Source organism: Melanerpes formicivorus, unplaced genomic scaffold (genome assembly GCF_026170545.1).
Source record: "Melanerpes formicivorus ecotype bairdi unplaced genomic scaffold, bMelFor1.0.p_v2 SCAF_1, whole genome shotgun sequence".
NCBI lineage: Eukaryota > Metazoa > Chordata > Aves > Piciformes > Picidae > Melanerpes > Melanerpes formicivorus.
Window position 1 is genome coordinate 24,368,316 of NW_027142353.1, and position 21,943 is coordinate 24,390,258.

At 39.9% G+C, this 21,943-nt stretch overlaps 1 protein-coding gene across 1 annotated transcript in view; it reads left to right on the forward strand.

Moving 5' to 3' along the window:
* Nucleotides 1-21,943, forward strand: part of TMCO3 (transmembrane and coiled-coil domains 3) — a 46,788-nt gene that overhangs the window by 15,651 nt on the left and 9,194 nt on the right. The window contains exons 5-11 of the mRNA XM_068137102.1: nt 6,742-6,933; nt 7,709-7,837; nt 13,107-13,199; nt 14,271-14,457; nt 15,425-15,542; nt 16,113-16,308; nt 20,920-21,070. Coding sequence (XP_067993203.1) covers nt 6,742-6,933; nt 7,709-7,837; nt 13,107-13,199; nt 14,271-14,457; nt 15,425-15,542; nt 16,113-16,308; nt 20,920-21,070 — 1,066 coding nt within the window. The remainder of the gene's footprint in view (nt 1-6,741; nt 6,934-7,708; nt 7,838-13,106; nt 13,200-14,270; nt 14,458-15,424; nt 15,543-16,112; nt 16,309-20,919; nt 21,071-21,943) is intronic.

Genomic DNA, 21,943 nt, shown 5'->3' on the forward strand with positions numbered 1-21,943 from the left:
TTAAAAAAACCCAAACTTTTGGCTCTGCTGAAGAAAGCCGTGGTAGATTGCTTGTTAGGAGTGATCAAAAATGAATAATTACTCCTTTTTTGCTAGTGATTTCTGTGTTTTGTTTTAAAAAAAAATTATTTTATTTGAGAGTCCTTCCTGCAGCTGCTACTTTAACAGTGGCAAGTGTAGTCCATCTCACTGATACAGACCATGAGACTTAAGCAATCTCAATGGATGGGGACAGTGATGTTTAAGCTTTGCAGAATAAAGAGTTACCATGTTATGCATCGACTCTACTTTTTTGTTTGCTTTGTTGAGAAAGTTATGGAAGAACAAGAATCTTTGCAGTTTGTCTTTACAGTCTGGGCAAAGATATTGTTCAGGGTAAGGACCTGAAATATGCTTATGGTATTGCTTTCTTCCACTTCTGATTTCCTCTGCTTTTTGTACCTTGGTACTAGTTGCAATGTTTATTTTCTGATTCACACGATGGACAGTGTCCCTCAGGTAAGGCTGTGTCTATTTGGAGCTAGTAGTGCCCCATTGTACCATCTTTGGAGACTGATTCTAAATTGGTCCTGTTTGAAATTTTATTGTGGCTTTTGCTCTTAGAAACATTTTATTGATTTGCAGTTTGAGCAAATCATCAGAGGTCAGCACAGCTCTTGAATTCTGCTGAGGAGAATAAACAGTTGCTCCATATCAGAGAGCCAGGGCGTTTTTCAGTAACAGTACTTAAAGTGAGAGAAAACGAAAGCAGCTTTTTATTTTGTATACACCAGCTCACACCGGTTGACTCCAGTGGGAAAATGACCTAGTAGGACCAACAGCGGGGATGGGACAAGGTAGCTGGAGTGCCCTCTTCTGTTCTGCTGGGTTATAACGGCACTTTTTGAAGAGACCAGGAATAAAGTTTCCTTGGCTACACGTGTTAATTGGCAGAATGCCAAGGCATCCTATTGGGGAACATATAAATAAACCTGAGCTAATTCACTTAATGCAAGACAAGAGTATTTGTGCACTTTATTGTGTTATGTACAACCTGCTTTCAGAAATTGCTGGTTTGGGAAATAAAACCCTGGAAAAAATGCATGGGTCTATGTTTGGTTTTTTTATGTCCTCAAATTTATTAGTACTTCAAAACTCATTTGAACCTGTGCCATCTACTCTTGGTCTTCTAGTATAGTCTGTCTTTTGCCAGTTTCCTTTTCTTTTACAGAAATAAAAATGTACTATAATATTCTCAAAATATATTATTTTTGTATATGTTACACAGAACCTCCCCCACACACTTTCATAATTGCTTTAATCTTATAAGCATCTTCCCTTTTCTTCCTAATATTGTTTCTGACCTATGCTGTGAACTGCACTAGATGAAGAATGTATGAATTCAATTACATTGCTTTTACATGATGTCTGATACTTTAAATTTTGGTGCAGAGAAGTTTGGTTAGATTCCAGATATACAAGCTATCTACAAAGGAACGTATAACAAACTCTATACATGCTTGGAGTTCCAGAGGTTCAAAGTAAATGTTTCACTGCTAATGTGTTTTTATAAGATAGCTAAATTATCACTGATGTCATAACATTAAATTCCCAAGAAGATGCTAGAACAGATGTTAGCTTGTTAGCATTTTGTGTTTTAAGCAAAGTAATAGCAGTCTACAAGATGGGGACACTGCACTGAACAGGGAAATCATTCTAACGTGAAAGTCAGCATAAAGTATGTTTTGCCTTGCAGAGACAACATTTAACAGTAAGCTCTAAGCTATGTTTCAGTATTCCTGCAGTAGCAATGAGGGTCTGGGAGAGGGAATTGGGAGCAGAGATGACAGACAGAAGAACAGTAGGATTTGGCACATACTGTGTATTCTGATTTATACAGTTCTTCATGTTTGCTGACTGTAGGGAAGCCTTTCTTCTTTGCTCCAATACTGTGAGGATAATTTGCATGCACATGGTATGCAGTTGCTCCTGCTTTCTCCCATCAACTGAAAACATAGACGCATGGGTTGGTCTCTTAGACTTGTCAGTGGGCATCTGATTCTGGAATGAAAAATAGCCTGGTAAGTAAGGAGCTTAGGTGAATAGAGGTCAAATGTTTAGAAAAAGACAGGATTTGGGGGAGAAAGAGAGTGAAAAGACAAATGTCGTATTTCACAAAAAGAAAATGCTTGTCAAGCTCACACTCCAGCAACTAAAAATGATGATGTTCAAAGCAGCTATTTTTTGTTTCTGAACAATTCTGCAACCATCATAATTTGCTTAAAATTCCTAGTTTCCTTCTCTGATTCCTTGTGCCTATTGAGTCTTTTGACCCTCATCACCTTACATGATGTACAAAAACAGGGGCAGAGGTCATTCCCATAATAAAGCTTTCTATCTAATTACATACAAATGTAAGTAGTGAAAGAAAATGATAAAAAAGTGTAAGTTAAATATTGAAGACCTAATCTTTATGGAACAGTTTGAGGAATATGCTGGAGAAACAGTGAAGGAAAATAGGAGGCTGTTTTACAGATGGCTTATGTGAGCACTTTGTTAAATTTTAGAGTTGCTTGGGCAAAATAGGGCAGTCCGGCAGTTGAATATTTCTTAGTCAGTCATTGGAATGACAGCAGCCTACTCTCTATACACAGAATATATGTGTTTGGAAGAGACCTTCAAGATCCTTCAGTCCAACATCAGAGGCTCAACACTAAAACATGTTCCTAAGCACCAAGTCCATACACTTTTGAACACCCTCAGGGATGGTGATGCCATCAATGTCCAGTTCCCTCAGACATTCCTCCTAAGTCGTGTACTCCAGGCACTTCATGAGCCTCATTGCCCTTCTCTGGATATGCTCTAGCACCTGAACATCCTTCTTATAGTGAGGGTCCCAGAACTGAACACAATATTTGTGGTGTGGCCTCACCAGTGTTGAGTACAAGGGGACAATCACCTCCCTGTTCCTGTGGTCACAGTGTTTCTAATACAAGCCAGGATGCCACTGGCCTTCTTGGCCACCTGGGCGTACCGCTGACTCCTATTCAGTCAACTATCAACCAGTGTTCCCAGGTCCTTCTCCAAGTTGCAGCTTTACAACCACGCTCTCTGAATTTGTAATTTACCATGGGGTTGTTGTGACCCAAGGGCAGGACCTGGCACTTTGCCTTGTTGAACTTCATGCAATTAACCTTGGACCACCAGTCTAACCTGTCTGGATCCCACTATAAAGATTCCTTGCCCTCTAGCAGGTTAACACAGCCACCCAGCTTGGTGTCATCTGCAAATTTACTGAGGGTGTCCTCATCCAGATCATTAATAAAGATATTAAAGAGAACAGGCCCCAGTACTCAACCCTGGGGGACACCGCGTGTGACTGGGCACCAGCCAGATTTAACTCCAGTCACCACCACTCTTTGGGCCTGGCCATCCAGCCAGGTTTTTTATCCTGTGCGGAGTACACTTATCCAAGCCTTGTGCCATGAGTTTCTGAAGGAGAATGCTGTGGGAGATAGTGTCAAAAGCTTTCCTGAAGTCCAAGTAGACAATGTCCACAGCCCTTCCCTCATCCACTAGGCAGGTGTGATAATTTCAGGCTGTGCCTCTAAGAAAAGGAAAACAAAAGATTGTTGTAAACGATTTTTCGTTGGTAGATGAGTGGGATGTAGTTTTACCATCTCACATTCTTCTTTCATTCCGTCTTTCTGCTTGCATGCTGGCTGTTCCTGGACAGAGAGACCTCATATCATCTAACGACCTTAAGATAAGGTCACTGACTTTCTTAACAATGCTTTTGAACTAACTAAGATTTTCCCTAACATCTCTCTTTTTCTCTTTTTTTTCTAATTAACAAGAGGGAAAAGGGAGGGAGAGGGTGGGGGGGGGAGCGGGGCAGTGTTCTCCTGCCCAAGGAGGATTTCTGTACTGTTTTCTCTCTGTAAATACCTGTATAATATTGTATATGCTGTGTATTTTTTACAAATTCATTGCATTCCATTATTGCTTGTAAAATACAGCTTACTGTCTCTCTTCCCCGACTGAGTTCAACTGAGCTTCTGTTAATGTGGATGAGTTAAACCATCACAGCAGGTCGTCTTGTTATAGGAGGAGATGAGGTTAGTCAGACAGGACCTGCCTTTCATAAAGCCAGGCTGACTTGTGTGTGCCATGTGGTGGCACTCAGGATGATCTGCTCCATAACTAAGGCCAGACTGACAGGCCTGTAGTTCCCTGGATCATCCTTCTTGCCATTCTTGTAGATGGGCATCACATTTGCCAGCCTCCAGTCAACTGGGACCTCCCTAGTTAGCCAGGACTGTTGGCAAATAATGGTGAGCAGATTGGTGAGCACGTGTGCCAGCTCCTTGAGTACCCTTGGGTGGATCCCATCCAATCCCATAGACTTGTGCACAATAGGCCATTGATCATTTTCTCCTGGATTATGGGGGCTGCATTCTGCTGCTCATCCCTGTTTCCCAGTGCTGCGAGCTAGACTCTCAGGGAGCAGCTGGTGTTGCTGACAAAGACTGAAGCAAAGTAGCCTTTTCCTTGTTCTTGGTCACCAGGTTCCCTCCCGCATCCAGTAGTGGGTGGAGAGTCTCCTTAGCTCTTCTTTTCCTGTTAACATATTTATAGAAACATTATTATCTATATTGTCCTTAATGACGCTGGCCAGATTAAGTTCTAATTGAACTTTGGCCTTTCTAATTTTCTCCCTACATATCCTTGCAAGAGTCTTGTACTCTTCCTGAATTGCCTGCCCCTTCTTCCATAGCCAGCAGATTTCCCTTTTCTTCCTGAGTTCTACCCAAAGCTTTCTACTTAGCCAGGATGCTCTTTCTGCCCTGCTGGCTCATTTTATGGTGCATAGGAACAGCTTGTTCCTCTGCCTTCAAAATTTCTCTCTTGAGGAATGTCCAGCCTTTCTGGACTCCTTCATCCTTCAGGATTACCTCCCAGGGCATGCCATCAACCAATCTCCTAATTACATCAAAGTCTGCCTTCCAGAAATCTAAGGATGTAGTTCTATTGATTCCCCTCCTAACTTCACTTAGAGTCGAAAACTCCACCATCTCATTGTCACTTTATCCAAGATGGTCACCAACCTTTACATCTCCCACTAGCCCTAGTAGAGAGGCATACCTTGCTGGCTCACTCACCAGCTGTTAGGAAGTTATCTTCCACATACTCCAGGAACCTCTGGGACTGCTCCCTGTCTGCTGTGTTGTATCTCCAGCACATACTTGGTAACTTGAAGTCCCCCACAAGAGCAAGAGCTACCAATTCTGAGCCTTTACCCAGCCACCTGTAAAACATTTCAGCAACCTCCTCATCCTGGTTGGGTGTTCTATAACAGTATCAGACCATAAGATCTACCTTGTTGGCTGTCCCCCCAATCCTCACCCACAATCATTCAACCCTGTTATGGGGACCTTCCCTGTATACAGGGCCACCCCAATGCCTCTCCCTCTGGGCCTGTTCCTCCTAAAGAGCTATAGCTGTCCAACATAGAGCTGCAGTTATGGGATTCATCCCACCATGTTTCCATCAGGACAATAGTATCATCATTTTCTTGCTGGACAATAGCTTCAAGCTCTTCTGCTGATTGCCCATGCTGCATACATTGGCATAGATGCACTTTAGTTGGTGTGCTGCCTTCCAAAAGCAGCAGCAACTTTAACTGTTTCTGAATATTGTTGAAATCTACATTATTTAAAATGCAGTGAATAATTAAATCATCCTACTGTTTTCCACTTTGTAATTGTAGGCAGTGAAGACAGAGCTAGGTAGAAACAGTTCTTATCCTTTGTCCTTCAAATTCATAGGACAGTGACTTTTTCTTGACTTGGAATGCTGTCATTATTTCAGTTTTGGTTGTTGTTGTTTTGGGTTTTTTTTGTGGACTGAATAAATTTGCTTTATTTAAGGGAATAAAAATGTTACATTTTGTTCTAACCCTTTGTGTTCTGAATGTTATAAAGGTTTCCTTAATAAAAATACCAGATGAAATGCAATTGAGAATACTGAATTGGAATTTTGTGGCTTTGAAATGCTGTCTATTTTTTTGGTTTGACAAGTTGGCTGAAGAGGTCTCGAAACCCCTTCCATTTTTAAGTGTAGAGCAAATTAGAACCTTTTCAGTTGTGGACGTCAAGTTTTGATAGAGACTGTAAGAGTTCTCTAAGAAGAAACTTCAGTATTTTTGGTCAGTGTCAATAAATTCTGGAGTGTAATGGGTTGGGGCAAACCCCCTCCCCACCACGGGCAGAAATAACAACTCAGACAAAACGGATTGCAAAAGTGATGGAAAGTTTAAATAGAAAAACAATTTAAAAACAAACAACAATGAAAGTTTTACAGAGAACCACAAGCATCGTGACAAAAGAGAGAAATCCCACAACATACCCAAGAACATCCCATCCCCATCTGGGGGTACACCCAAACCCCCCCAGGGCTCTTTCTTCCCCCCACCAACCCAGCCTTGGGCCTGGGCAGGCCCAAGGGAGGCAGCTCACGGAAGTGAAGACCCTGCATGGACATTTTATAGGGGAGCAGGGCATTATGGGAATGAATACCTGGTCTCCTGTGACCACCCCCTGGGCTGGGCCCACCCCTTGGGACCTCCCAGGTGTGGTCTGTGCAGTGGCATCCGGGCCAGCACCCAGCCTAAACCACCACATGGAGCAACTTCAAAAACAGCTATTAGTTTTTCCCTTTTTACTGTATACTTCATTTACCATCTTTTCTTTTTTCTTACAGGTAAGAGGTGTAAACTTTGAAGCGGTTTTAAGGGTGGAAGAAGATGAAGCCAACTCCAAAAGAAATGCTTCGAAGAGAGAAGTAGAGGATGACTTAGGTCTTAGTATGCTTATTGATTCCCAGAACAATCAGTATATCCTTACCAAGCCCAGAGATTCAACCATTCCTCGTGCTGATCATCATTTCATAAAGGTAGTCGTTTTAGAGACATTCTTGTCATTTGTTTTGGTATGATTTCATCCCTTTAGTTTGCATGCCAGTTTCAAACATAGTTTCAAAATTTGTCCCTCTAAAGTTAGCCTGGCATTTGTAATTCCCTTACTTACTGGCCAGCGTGTTCCTACTCTTAATATAATTTTCACAAGACTGATCATCATGTCGCAGGAATCCTCTCTAATTTTATATGATTTAACTTGTTGCACCTCTGGCACATGGTCTCTTCTCTTGGACTGCACAGCAGGCTACTGCTGTGCCTAATGAGAAACTTGTGTGTTGTCACTCGAGAGAATTGACCTGTTTCTGTCTTGTGACGAAAAAAGGGGTGTTGGAAAATACCTAGACATGGGTTTTATTCTATTTGCGTTTCACGGAGAATAACTGCATAGGGATTTAAAAAAACAAAATAAACCCCCAGACCAAGCAAACACACAAAACAAAACAAAAGACCACAGACAAACAAAAAATCAAAATGGATCTGTTTCACCATTTTCTCTTAATGAAAAATATCATCACCCCCACAATTCCCCAGAAAACTGTCTGCCTCATAAAATATATAATAAATTGTTTGGAAGTCCCCAAAGGTACCAATTACTTATACCTACCACAAAGTGTTCAGGTTAGTTTACTCAAGTGGTCTTTTCATGTCACAGGCTGTGTTCTACATTTAAATTTGAAAGATAATAGTCTGAATTCATCCCAAATTTGTGAGTTCTTAATATTAATACATTTGTACATCTTACATGTTTAGGATATTGTGACAATAGGAATGCTGTCTTTGCCATGTGGCTGGCTGTGCACAACAATAGGATTGCCAACTATGTTTGGGTATATCATCTGTGGAGTGCTTTTAGGGCCATCAGGACTAAATAGTATCAAGGTAAGTATACACTTTTTTGTTGACTTTTTTAATTTGTTGTTGAAATCTTTAAAAGTAGCTTTAAAAGAATATGGTATTTCCAACTTAAAATGTGTTTAAGCAAAAAAAGAAAAATCCCTAAACCTGGACCCCTGTATACTGGGGCCTTAAAATTTTATATCTTTGGTTTATTTTTCCCCCATATATATGCATTGTTGAAAGTGAAAGCTGAAGAGTTTTTTGTTTTGTTTTGTTTTCTTTAATCACAAAGCATCACATTTGAGAGCCAGATTATTTAAATGACATCAAATATTCAGAAATTTGCCAAAAGTCAGTGCTGGCAGTCAAGGAAATGTTTGAAAGCAAGTAATAGCCTGAGTAGCATAGCTTGGCTTCACAGAGTCATTTTGCATCTCTGTAGTTCTTTCATCCATCCCAGTCACCCTAGCTCTTTTCCAGTACCCTGTCTACATTCCTGAAGTCTCTTGAACCTTTTTAGCTCTGTCACGTGTACCCTGATTACTAGCTGATGCCAGACTGTGGGCTGTGGTTGGCTGGACACTGCACATGTTTTGATTAGTGGTCTGGTATGCATTAACAGGTTGTTTAGCCAGCAGGCAAAACAAGAACACATGTCAAGCTTACATTGAAATGTCCGGTTAAGTTACATATATGTCTGTTACACTTATATCCCTGTAACTGCTTGGAGGTTATTGTTGTTGTAACCTCTGCTTCTCTGTCCATTTTTGTTGAAAATGACTGTGGGGCTCAAAAGGAAGTAGGGCTGAGTAGAAATTGTAGGATTTTGCCAATCTTGTATTGGATGAGGAGGCTGCAAATACTACACTTTCAAATTTTCATATTCTAAAACAGATTAAATAATAACCTTTGTGTTGTATGTAACTTCTGGGTTGAGTAAGTCTGGAAAGCTTGACCACATAGACTGAGAAATGAGATAGCAAGCTTGGCATTAAAAAGAGATTCAGCAATGAATTTTCAGAGACTTAAAATGAGGAAGATAGAAAAACTCAGGAGATATGGCATAGACAGCTGGTCAGTGAGGTGGATTGCAAACTGGTTCGACAACAGAGTTCTGAGGGTCGTCATCAGTGGCACAGAGTCAACTTGGAGGCCTGTGGCCAGTGGTGTTCCCCAGGGATCAGTATTGGATCCAGTTTTGTTCAATATCTTTATCACCAACCTGGATGAGAGGATTGAGAGTACCCTCAGCACGTTTGCTGATGATACAAAACTCGGGGGTGGGGTGTCTGGTTGTGGGTTGGCTGACACTCCATCAGGCTGTGCAGGCATCCAACATGACCTGGAGAGGCTGGAGAGCTGGGTTCAAGTAAACCTCATGAAGTTTAATAAGGACAAGTGCAGGGTCCTATGTCTGGGGAGGAATAACAGCATGCACCAGTATAGGTTAGGAGCTGCCCTGCTAGAAAGTAGCTCCAGGGAGAAAGACCTTGGAGTGCTGGTAGGCAGCAAGTTCTCCATGGAACAACAATGTGCCCTTGAGGCCAAGGGAGCCAATGGTATCCTGGGGTGTATCAAGAAAAGTGTGTCTAGCAGGTCTAGGGAAGTTTTTCTACCTCTCTACTCTGCCCTGGTGAGACCACACCCGGAATACAGCATCCAGTTTTGGGGTCCCCAGTTCAAGAGAGACAGAAAATTGCTGGAGAGAATCCAACAGAGAGCCACAAGGATAATTAGGGGACTTGAGTGTCTCCTCTATGAAGAGAGACTCAGATCCCTGGGACTGTTTAGTCTTGAGGAGAGAAGACTGAGAGGGGATCTCATCAATGTGTATAAATATCTGAGGGGTGGGTGTCAAGTGCAGGGGGGCAAGTTCTTTTCATAGGTGCACAGTAATAAGACAAGGAACAATAGGTTCAAGCTGGAACATAGAAGTTTTCACCTCAACATGAGGAGAAACTTCTTTACAGTGAGGGTGATGAAGCACTGGAAACAGGCTGCTCAAGTAGATTGTAGAGTCTCCTTCTCTGGAGACTTTCAAAACCCACCTGGGTACATTCCTGTGTGGACTACCCTAAGTGATCCTGCTATGGCAGGGGGTAGGACCCAATGATCTCTTGAGGTCCCTTCCAACCTCTAATACGAGATAATTGAATTTTCAGTATTTGGTCAAGCTAGGAGGGGTAGCAAGAAGACCTCCACTCTGGACTTCCGGAGGGCGGACTTCAGGCTACTCAAGGAACTAATTCAGAGGGTTCCTAGGGATAAAGCCCTTAAAAACAAAGGGATCCAGGAGAGCTGGACCTACTTCAAGGAAGAATTGTTGAAGGCTCAGGGACAGGCTGTGCCAATGTGCTGGAAGATGAGCCGCCGGGGCAGACGGCCAGCCTGGATGGGCAGTGAACTTCTAAAAGAACTAAGGGAAAAAAAGAGGGTGTATCATCTTTGGAAGAAAGGTGAGGAAACCCATGAAAAATTTAAGGATGTTGCTAGATCTTGTAGGAAGAAAATTAGGGTGGCAAAAGCGCATTTGGAGCTTAGACTGGCCTCTGCTGTGGAGGACAACAAAAAGTCCTTCTATAAATACATTAATAGCAAGAGGAAGGGCAAGGACAACCTCCACTCCTTGGTGGACATGGAGGGGACCGTTGTAACAAAGGATGAGGAAAAGGCAGAGATACTTAACACCTTCTTTCCCCCAATTTTTACTAGCAGGACAGAATGTCTTCCAGACAGCTGGCCTCCAAAGCTGGCAGAAGGAGCCAGGGAGCAGCATAGTTTTCCTCTGTTCCAGAATGGGGTAGTTGGTGATCTGCTCAGCTGCCTGGATCCCCACAAGTCCGTGGGACCAGATGGGATCCATCCTAGGGTACTGAGAGAGCTGTCAGAGGAGCTGGCCAAGCCACTCTCCATCTTTTTTCAGCAGTCCTGGCTCACTGGAGAGGTCCCAGAGGACTGGAAGCTGGCCAACATGGTGCCCATCCACAAGAAGGGCTGGTTGGATGAGCCAGGGAATTATAGGCCTGTCAGCCTGACCTCAGTGCCAGGCAAGATCATGGAACAGGTCATCTTGAGTGCAATCACACAGCACTTAGAGGATGGCCAAGGGATCAGGCCTAGCCAGCATGGATTTAGGAAGGGTAGGTCCTGCCTGACCAACCTGATCTCCTTCTATGATCAGGTGACCCGCCTGGTGGATGTGGGGAGGCCTGTGGATGTAGTCTACCTGGACTTCAGCAAGGCCTTTGACACCGTCCCCCATAGCAAACTGCTGGCCAAGCTGTCAGCCCATGGCTTGGACAGGAGCACACTGTGATGGGTTAGGAACTGGCTGGAGGGCCGAGCCCAGAGAGTGGTGGTGAATGGTGCCACATCCAGCTGGCGGCCAGTAAGTAGTGGAGTCCCCCAGGGATCAGTGCTGGGCCCCATGCTCTTTAACATCTTTATTGATGATCTGGATGAGGGCATTGAGTTGATCATCAGTAAATTTGCAGATGACACCAAGCTGGGGGCAGGAGTTGATCTGCTGGAGGGTAGAGAGACTCTGCAGAGGGACCTTGACAGGCTGGACAGATGGGCAGAATCCAACGGCATGAGATTTAACACATCCAAGTGCTGGGTTCTGCACATTGGCCACAACAACCCCATGCAGAGCTACAGGCTAGGGTCAGAGTGGCTGTAGAGCGGCCAGGCAGAGAGGGACCTGGGGGTATAGGTCGATGGTAGGCTTAACATGAGCCTGCAGTGTGCCCAGGCAGCCAGGAGGGCCAATGGCATCCTGGCCTGCATCAGGAACAGTGTGGCCAGCAGGAGCAGGGAGGTCATTCTGCCCCTGTACACTGCACTGGTTAGGCCACATCTCGAGTCCTGTGTCCAGCTCTGGGCCCCTCAGTTTAGGAAAGATGTTGACTTGCTGAAGCGTGTCCAGAGAAGGGCAACAAAGTTGGTGAGGGGTTTGGAACACAAGCCCTATGAGGAGAGGCTGAGGGAGCTGGGGCTGCTTAGCCTGGAGAGGAGGAGACTCAGGGGTGACCTTATTGCTCTCTACAACTACCTGAAGGGAGGTTTGTAGACAGGCAGAGGTTGGTCTCTTCTCCCAGGCAGCCAGCACCAGAACAAGAGGACACAGTCTCAGGCTGCGCAAGGGGAGGTTCAGGCTGGCGTTCAGGAGGAAGTTTTACACAGAGAGAGTGATTGCCCATTGGAATGGGCTGCCTGGGGAGGTGGTGGAGTCACCATCGCTGGAGGTGTGCAGGAGGAGACTTGACAGGGTGCTTGGTTGCATGGTTTAGTTGTTTGGGTAGTGTTGGATGATAGGTTGGACGTGATGATCTTAAAGGTCTCTTCCAACCTGGTCTGGTCTATTCTATTCTAATTCTATTTATTCTATTCTATTCTATTCTATTCTATTCTATTCTATTCTATTCTATTCTAATTCTTATTCTTATTCTTATTCTATTAATTCTTATTCTATTCTATTCTATTCTATGATGCTGTGAAGATGCTGTGGTCAGAACAGATAGGAGACATTTCTTTTAGCGAGCTTCCTGTTTCTTGTGGAGCTGTGATTAAACATTATTTATCTGCATAATGTTCATGTTGACTTGAGTCTCTCATGCATGCTGTCTTGTTTTGTCACTTCAGTATTTCATACAGAGTTAAATATTGGAGGAACTGAGGAGTCGGGCAGATTTTATTCTGGCAGAGAGGAGACGGGCAGATTTTATTCTGGCAGAGAGGAGACAGGCAGATTCTAATCTGGCAGGGAAGATGGTTTCCATCTTCATTGATGATAGACTCTGTCTTCTGGTCTGGACTTTAAATCCATAATGAAATGCTAGATTTATCTGTTGTGATAAAGAAGAACACCACTTGTCCTGCTATTGCACCCTTCTCCCTTTGAAGTGGGAAGGTTGATAGTTGTACTATGAAAGACTGATGCATGGACTCTATAGGATGGAGAGCAGAATAGCACCTACAGTCCAGCAGAATGATTAGACCAATAAAGTAACTAGCTAGGAATTACTTCTGAAATGCAGCCCTTCTGGGGTTTACTAGCATATGCATAAACCACAACCTATTTAGTTTCAACAAGCAAGCAAGTGTATCTGGATCGGCACACATTTGCATTTTGGGTGACCAATGCTATCCAACCAAATTATCTAGTTGCAGCCAGTCAGTAGGGCAATCAAGTGAACTACCTGTGGAAACACTGTGAGAAGCAATTTGTTTTGTCAGTGGATGTGTAACTTGTATTATAAGTAGATTGCTGTGCACTGATTTTTATTTTTTCTTTCATTTTGTTTTAAAGTCTATTGTACAGGTGGAGACCTTAGGAGAGTTCGGGGTATTCTTCACTCTCTTTCTAGTTGGTCTGGAATTTTCTCCTGAAAGATTAAGAAAGGTATTTTTTTTTATAATACCCTACATTACAGTATTTAATTGCTAATGTTCCAGTTATCCATTATATTTCAGATTTTTCCATCTCTCACAACTTATGGAAATCCAGCTCTGCTTCATTTTAACATGCAGTAGCATGCAGTTGCTGTTGTGGAGTGTCCAGTCATGGTTGCCAGTCCTATTCTTAAAAAAATTAGAAATTGGTTGTTAAATGCTGCAGACAGAATGGATGATACACAGAGTACTGGCTAATAAATTGATTCTGCAAGTATGTTACCAGAATCTGAAATATTACATGATGTAGCCATCAAAATTCAGAAAAAAAGTTGCAAATTTCTCTTGATCATAATTAAAAAGAAAAGTTGTCTCATAAAATAGGTTGCACTTGATGACCTCTGAGGTGTTTTCTAACCTGGTTGATTCTGTGATTCTGTGAAATCAGCTAGAATTTTAATAGTGGAAAACTGCTGAAAAATATGTAAAGACTGTATGTAAAGAGTTGTGAGGTTTTTGATTTGTTCCTAAACTGATGGTTTTGAATTAATGAGACTCTAAAAGCCTTAACTGAAACATGCTAAAATTGATGAGCGTTCTGCTTATCCTGCTATTTCTAGTCTAAGGTCAAAGATGAAACCCAGTAATTTATGGGTGTAAATTGTTACTTCAGAATTGTGTGTTCACTAGTGTGATGTGGGATGGTGGACTTGATGATGGTCTTTGCCACTTCCATTTTCTTTTTCTCCACCCTGGAATCACATCAATAACTGGTATTCCATTCAATGATTTTAATATGTTTCAACCCATGATGGACCTTTGGTGCTTAGTTTGTCTGTGAGCTCTGAGCAATTTGCCTAATTTCTGGTAACGAGCCTTCTGTCCTAGACTATTATCTCCTAAGCATAATAACTTCAGAGTTTTAGGGTGTATAGCATGACATCCTGTTGCTTCTGCGGTCCAGCACTGCAGCCCCGGATCATGAATCTTTAACTGCTTATTTGTGCTGAAAATCACTGCAGCTTATCAGTAAGAAAAGTGTCATCAGACATTTTTCATAAGAACTTGTTTTCTTCCCTAGGTATGGAAAATATCTTTGCAAGGACCCTGCTACATGACAATTCTGATGATTGCCTTTGGTTTACTATGGGGACACTTGCTCCAAATTCGACCAACACAAAGTGTCTTCATTTCCACTTGTTTGTCTTTATCAAGCACACCATTAGTGTCAAGATTTCTTGCTGGTAGTGTTCGAGGCGATAAAGAAGGTAAATATAATTTTACATATGGACTACTGTAGTATCTAAATAAAATCTGGAAGGAGTTTACCTTGTAATATTACAAGAGAAACCTTTTAAAAAAATAAAACTAAATAAAATCCACTGTTAATTTGATTTACAAGTGATCATTCTCCTTTAACACTTTAACAGTGTTATGTATATTCTTGTTATGAACGGTACCTTCTATTTACATAGTAAGTCCTCTTTGGAGAAAGAGAATATAGCCCAATCAGTACTTTCCACATTAAGAATTTACTTCACTGAGGGCCTGGAGTCCTTTTAAGAAGTTACCAGGTTAGACCGTTACTACTAGTCTGTCATCAGGGCAGAAAAGCTAATTTAAATAATTCACATCCTTCTTTAACAAACTCAGACCAGCTCAGGTAGTCTTTCATAGCTAACAGCTCTTCAAGTATGTACATTCAAATGCCATATCACTGGCTACTCAAAGCCTACTAAATGCTTCCTTTCAAAAGTTTTGCTATCCTGCTTTCTTCCACTTAAACCTCCCTCATACGTACTGCATTAAATTTCTTCCCACTCCCTAGAATATTCATATTCTAATGCCTAAACTCTAAGTGTATATTTTACACATACTGGTTCTCACTTGTGTTTGTTATTCTAAAGACTGTATGCTTTCAGTAAAGGAGTTCCAGTAAATGCATAAGTAGTGCTTAGCTGCTACTCAAAGTCTGTTTTATTGTGTAACACAAGCTTCATAGCAGTATTTTCTTTATATTTTTAGCATACCTTGATATATATGTATTTTAATTTATTTGCTGATGGGGTAAAAAAAAAACCAAAAAGCAACAACCACCAAATGGAAGGCTTTGAATGACCTCACCCCATTGAGTTGTAACTTAGCCTCTATTTGATGAAGGCATTGCTAGTTTTCTGAGCGGTACAGGCATTCATAGATGATAAATTTTTCCACAACTGCTTTGTTGGTGTACAGGGGATATTGACTACAGCAGCGTACTACTTGGCATGTTGGTGATGCAGGATGTGCAGCTTGGTTTATTTATAGCTGTCATGCCTACACTTATTCAAGTAGGAGTGAGCACACATTCCAGGTAAAAACAATATTGTTTGTATTGTTCCTCCGCCCATTTCTAATTAGTATGTGGATTGCAAATATGAATATTAGAACACTACAGTTAATACTAGTCCTGTGATAGATATGCACTCTGTTCTCTGCGTCCCCTTTACTATTTGCATTCGTCATGTTGCATGAGGATATTCTTTCTGCTCTATCTGCCTTAGTCCTGTTCAGCATTTAAAATTTGTAGTGAAAACTTTGTTATTGCAACAAAAAAAAGGAGATAATTTCCTCAATTACTTTTCCTCAATTACTTTGTTCTCTTGAGACATATTTTTGTCAAAGAATATATAGTAGTATTATTGAGCTTAGTGGGTCACCTTGAAGATGAGTAGAAAAAAATCCTTTCTGAATCAACATGAAAGTCTAGGCTGTAAAAGAGAATGCTGGGCACTCAGCAGATTTATAATTCATCTTGTCTATTAATATACCTTACTGTAGCGACTCAGTTTTGAATATCTGTGGAATTAGATCTTTTTATTAAGGGAAACTGGTTGGGAGGCACAAGAGCATTTTAAAGGAATTATTTGTTCTTCTCTTCCAGCATTTTCAAGGAAATACTGAGAATACTGATACTGATTGGCCAAATTCTCTTTTCTCTGGCTGCCGTTTTTCTTCTATGTCTTGTTATAAAGACTTACCTCATAGGACCCTATTATCGCAAGCTGCATACAGAAAGCAAAGGGAATAAAGAAATCCTCATTCTAGGAATAACTGCATTCATCTTCCTTATGTTAACGGTAATCTTGTAAATTAATAAACCATTTTTAATCATGTGGTAGTTCACTGCATCAGTATCACAAAAGCCATCACACTTTTACTGCATATCCATGTACCTCTGTAATTAATTATTTGGTTTAAAGATGTTTTATAACAAACCTCAAATGCACTGATGACTCATGCATTACAGCATCAATGAGTAAGGAGAGATAAAATTTGAATGTCAATCAGATGAACTTCTGATGGTAACTTTTAATACAGCCAGTTAAATAACCATGATTGCAATTTTAATTTTCAACTGCTTCATGTGTTTGAAAACTATTTAGGATGGGTTTTGAGCTACTGATAGTGGCTGATTGTGACATTTGCTCATAAGTTTATTTTCAATAGCAACCTGGTTTTTATTATCAAATATTTTATTTTTCTGTGGGAGATAAACAGTTTGGGATGAAGATGAGAAAGCAGAGAAATGCCTTAAGGTTCACTTTGATTTTGATATCCCTTTTGGGTTTGATTAGTTTTCCTCTGAATCTTCTTTCTATTTGTTTCTACCTTAGATTTCAGCCCTCTGAAAAACTATTCTGCTATGGAACAGAATGTGATAGTCACTGATAATGTTGTAGGTTAGAAACTTCAGTATTCTAGATGTGCAGATTCTTGTGTCCTCTGAGGATTTATGAGAAACATTATCTCCGAAAGTTCTTGCACTTTTTTTTTCCTGGGAGTATCTGCTGAATTATTAGAGGTCTAACAGAGAAAACTTTCAGGACAGAAAAAGAACATACCATAAAATATGTTGATGTCTATTGAATAAAAATGCCATCCCTCTAATCAGCCATTCCTATTTCAAACATGTTATTTAAAGAAGAAAGAAAGAACATAATTAGTTTCTCCCTTTTACTTTCTAACAAGCAGACATCACATTTGTAGAACTTCAGTAAAAACAACCAAACCACAAAAGGTACATAAAGGTACCTAGAAGCAATCTTGCTTTCATTAAAAATATGTCCTGTGTAGACTAATCTCATTTAATTGGTCATATTGTCCCTGAGTCATGTATCAAATACACAGAGAGTTTGTCTACATGACTTCACATAATATATGTGTGTTGGATTCGCACTGCAAAACCAGAATCCTTCAGCATGGGAAGCATTTCTGAAGGAGCAAATATTTTGTGTACTTCAAGTGAAAACAATTTTTAAAGCTGATAAATAATGTTTCAAAGGTATAGGTATAGGGGATATTGCAGTTGATACCAATTCATTCATTATAGTAATACTGCAAGTTGTGATTTGAGCACAAAGACTTAATTTAAAACAAACAAACCAAAAAACCCCGGAACCCTGACCCCCCCAACAAAACAAAAAATTTGGTTATCCAGTTAAACAGCTCAACAAACATATCTTCTAAAAAATCAGTCCTAATTGGTATGGATACCCTGCTATATCTGAATAAACACATAGATTAGCATCCCCCATTCTAATTTGAAAAATATGTTGCATGTATTTGGAAAGGCTAAATTAAGGTTTTTGAGTGCCTGGTAGGAAAACAATTAGACTGTCATGACCTGGTGTGATGGCAGCAAATGGAGGCAAATTGCCAGCTTGCTATATGTACCAAAAAGATTAAGTGAAAATGTAGTTATGTTACTGCAGTACTTTATATACGAAAATGTACATTCTTTTTTCCTACATTGTATTAGGAATATCATTCCTTGTTTTCCTGGAGTACTTCTAAAAGGCTCATAACCTGCTTATGAACTCTTTTCTGTCAATTAAAATAAGATTAAGGAAGACCTCAAATATTCTATTTAATTATTTAATAAGGTTGAGATGGAGGTTTTTTCAAAGGCTCTCTAAAAATTATTTCCATTTCCACCAAAGGTTTACTTTCCTTAAAATGCAAGCTTAGAATTCATCTCTTTACTCTTGGGCAGATTTAAGTTATTAAGCCTGAAATTCTAATACATGTATTTGCATCGGAGATGTCTTCAATTTTGCTGTCTTACCATATTCATTAAGCTTCTATGATAATTAGAGTAGCAATAAGATACACATTATTAGAGAATATAGGCAAAACAACTGCTGAGCAAACAGTTGAAATTCAGCAGGAACATGTTATAGCAGCAGTGTTTCTTTATTTATTACTATGGTAGAACATTTGAACATAAAAATCCAATATTCTAGTGAAAACAAAGCAATATTTTCTGCATTAGAGTAAAATAGGACCTTTGAAAGGGACTAAAATCTGAATTGTACTGGGAAAAATGTGTAAATTGACAATTTTAATTTAATTTTGACTGAAAAAGCTTTCTGTAATGTAGGAATTGAGACAAGAACAGTGCAGAATCCAGGGACTAGTAATTATTAGACCCCTGTTTGGTAAAGGCAAACCACTAAAAATAATGTGAGCAGAGAAGAAATACTTAGATGCAAAATACTTTACAAGTTTTGCTTATATAAGAAATTTTGCTGGGAATACCCTCCTTCCAGTAAAACAAATCCTCTCCAGTGTGTGTGTGCACATGTGCATCCACAAACTATATATATTAAACCCTGAGGCTACAGATTTAGTATCCACTTACTGGTAATATTATTATACAACCAGAGACCAGGATGGGAATAGTAAAAGGCATCTCTTTATAGATCTAGGTATAAATCTGAAGAACAGACTGGAGTGGAGGCAATGAAATTAAGAAAATAATGTAATTTTTGCTTCTTTTTTTGCACTCTCATTCACTTCACACTTTTCTGTGCATAGAGTGACCTCTAAATTTTGTAGGCTTGATGTTGTGTAGCATCTAGAGTAGACAAGAAATAGCAAAATTTGCCTTTTTATCTACTAGGTCTTTTGAGCTCAGACTTAGCTTGCCATAGAGTGGAGGAATGGAATTCAGTTTTCATGCTGTGGAGCAAACCCAGACAGATGTACAGTTTGCTCCAGTTACGTCTGATGCTTTTTGGGCAAGCAAGTTTCTTTCATGCTTGAATTGCTCCTTGCCTGAATAGTCGTTCTTATAACAGCCCAGTATCATCTAATTCTGATACAGGAAATGCTACAGTCCTTCTTAGATAGTAACCTAACCATGTACCTGGGAATACTTTTTAAGTATAGCTATGCAAGTTTTGACCTGGAGCTCTGTCATACCTGGTAACACTTAAGAATAGCAAAAACAAGCGCAACTATATTCAAAGAGGCTATACTGGATCTTAATCATACTCAAGAGCTTGTGACTTTTAACACAAATTGTGTGATTGAGAACAACTTAGAGGTTTCCTACTCATAACTCTTTCCTTTGTGCTATTCAACTTCTTGTGATTTAAAAACCTTTATATACATTTCCTTCTTCCCTCTTTAAATTTTGAAACGGTGGTGAAAAGCAGTGAAATTCCTTTTATTTTGAAATGAGAGTAACGTTACAAAAGTTATTCTGTTGGTTTTGCCTAATCAGCAACTATTTGCATTAGTTGACAGAGCAACTAATTTTCTGAAATGTCTTGTAAAAATGATGGACTGCTAGCACAGAGTTATGTGATGAGCATTTGGACATTAAAACTTGAGTGCAAAGAAGTCTAGAGTTTACTTTAGGTGGCATTTTATGCATTACTTGGATACTTGTTTATATCATTATTGTTGTTGTTATTATTCTCCATTAATTTCAAGTCACTTGAGTTTTAGCTTGATACTTTGCAGTGTAACACTGTTCACGATATGATGACGCAGTCCACAAATGCACGATTGTGTATTGTTGCTTAATTATAAATGATTATAAGTCTTCAGGTTTGAAAGTTCTATTAATATTAATAGCATTGCTGTTTCCGAGTAAGGTGACCATCTGCAGCAGCATTGTTTTAAAGTAATTATTTAAAAACATACTTTATTCCAACTAAAGTGCTGCTTGCTTTTTTTTTTTTTTATGGTCTGAGCGTTGCCCCAAGCAGTTGTTTTGTTCTTAGTTCAGTCTCTTTACATGTGTTTCATCTATTCCTTCTAGTACCATATTCAAATAATGAAAAGCAATGAAGCGGTCTGAATTCTTTCAAATGGATATTGTGCTTCATTTCAGCAGTTTGCATCGCATGCTTGAATGCTTGCCTGTTCAGAAAAGCACACAGGCACATTTAAGTTCAGTTTACAGTAATAAAACATAATTTATGCCTGGGACTTCTGCTAAATAGAGACTAGTCTCCCAAATTATCAAGATTTGATTTTTATATTTCCCCCCAGTTTAACAGCTGGCAAAGAAGCTGTTCTTACTGCTTTATTTCACAGCCTCAGCGTTTCATGTGCTCCTGACTCTGAAGCTGTCTTTCTCAGTTTTGTGAAATCAGATGCTGTCTTTTAAAGTGACACAAAGCCTTACAATGTCAGTTAAGAAATTTAGTTTTGGTTTTGTGGGGAAGGAGGTAGCATAGAGGGGAAACAGGTTTTGTGAGTCTTTTGTATAAATACAGTACTGCAGAACATTGAAACAAATACACCAAATTTTATTTGTTGTTAAACTTGCATGAAGATGTAGTTATTTCCTACATTGGGTATAATGTACAGTGTTGTAATTTCACTGTGAAATGGTATATAAAGTCCCTTCAGGGCTAGAGAACAACAATAGATTCTCTGTTATTCCTTGACAGATCACAGAGCTGTTGGATGTTTCAATGGAGCTGGGATGCTTCTTAGCTGGAGCTCTGATCTCTTCTCAGGGTCACATGGTTACTGAGGAGATTATGTCCTGTATTGAACCAATACGTGACTTTCTTGCCATCATTTTCTTTGCATCCATAGGTAACCTCTAAGAAATACTGCTTTAGAAGTAGTGTTAACTTACAAATGTGGGGGAGGAGAAAGACTCGTGCCTACAGATTGGGGGAGGGAGACAAATTTTGTTTTGCTAAAATACTAAACTGTTAATTGACCACAATATTGGTTTGCCTTTGTTAATATTTTTTAATTTAACACTCATTTTCATAAGCAATTTCGATGTATTATTCTCAATTACGGTTTTAGTGTCAATTTTCATTGTTCATCGTTAAGTCGGAATTAATGTTATTTAAAACATGTAACTAAAAATTGTAAGGGAAAAACAGTTTTGTTTGGGTGTTGGTTTGGGGTTTTTTTACAAAAATGCTCTTCTGTCTTTACAGTGGCTATATTTGTAATTTATACTAAAACAGCATTACTGTTTTGAGTCAGTAGATTTTAGGTTCTTGTGGCCTGGTTTTCTTTAGAAGCAGGATATTATAATGAAAACAGATTTTATTCTATGTTTTATAGAATCTTGTTTCTTTAGATAGGAAAATGTGATCTGTGTTCTCAACCCAGGGGGGGAAAAAACGTAGTAACATGTATCTAAGAACTACCTGCAGGCCAAATGTAATGCAACACTGATGCCTAAGACCAGGAGTAAACCACATCATACTGGCTATCTGAAATAAGTTAACTTTGAAAATATTTACAGTCCATCAGTAGCTTTGTTTTGAACTGCCACATTCTTCAGCTGTCCATGCATGTCCCAATACATTTTCTCTAAGGAAACAGAAACACCTTACTGAAGTGCTCAGGTACAGTGAATGAGAGGATAGGCCCTGTGAAAGCACTTACCTCTCAGTGTAGATACTATGGAAGATGCATGTCCTATTTTGGGGGCACTGCAAGGTC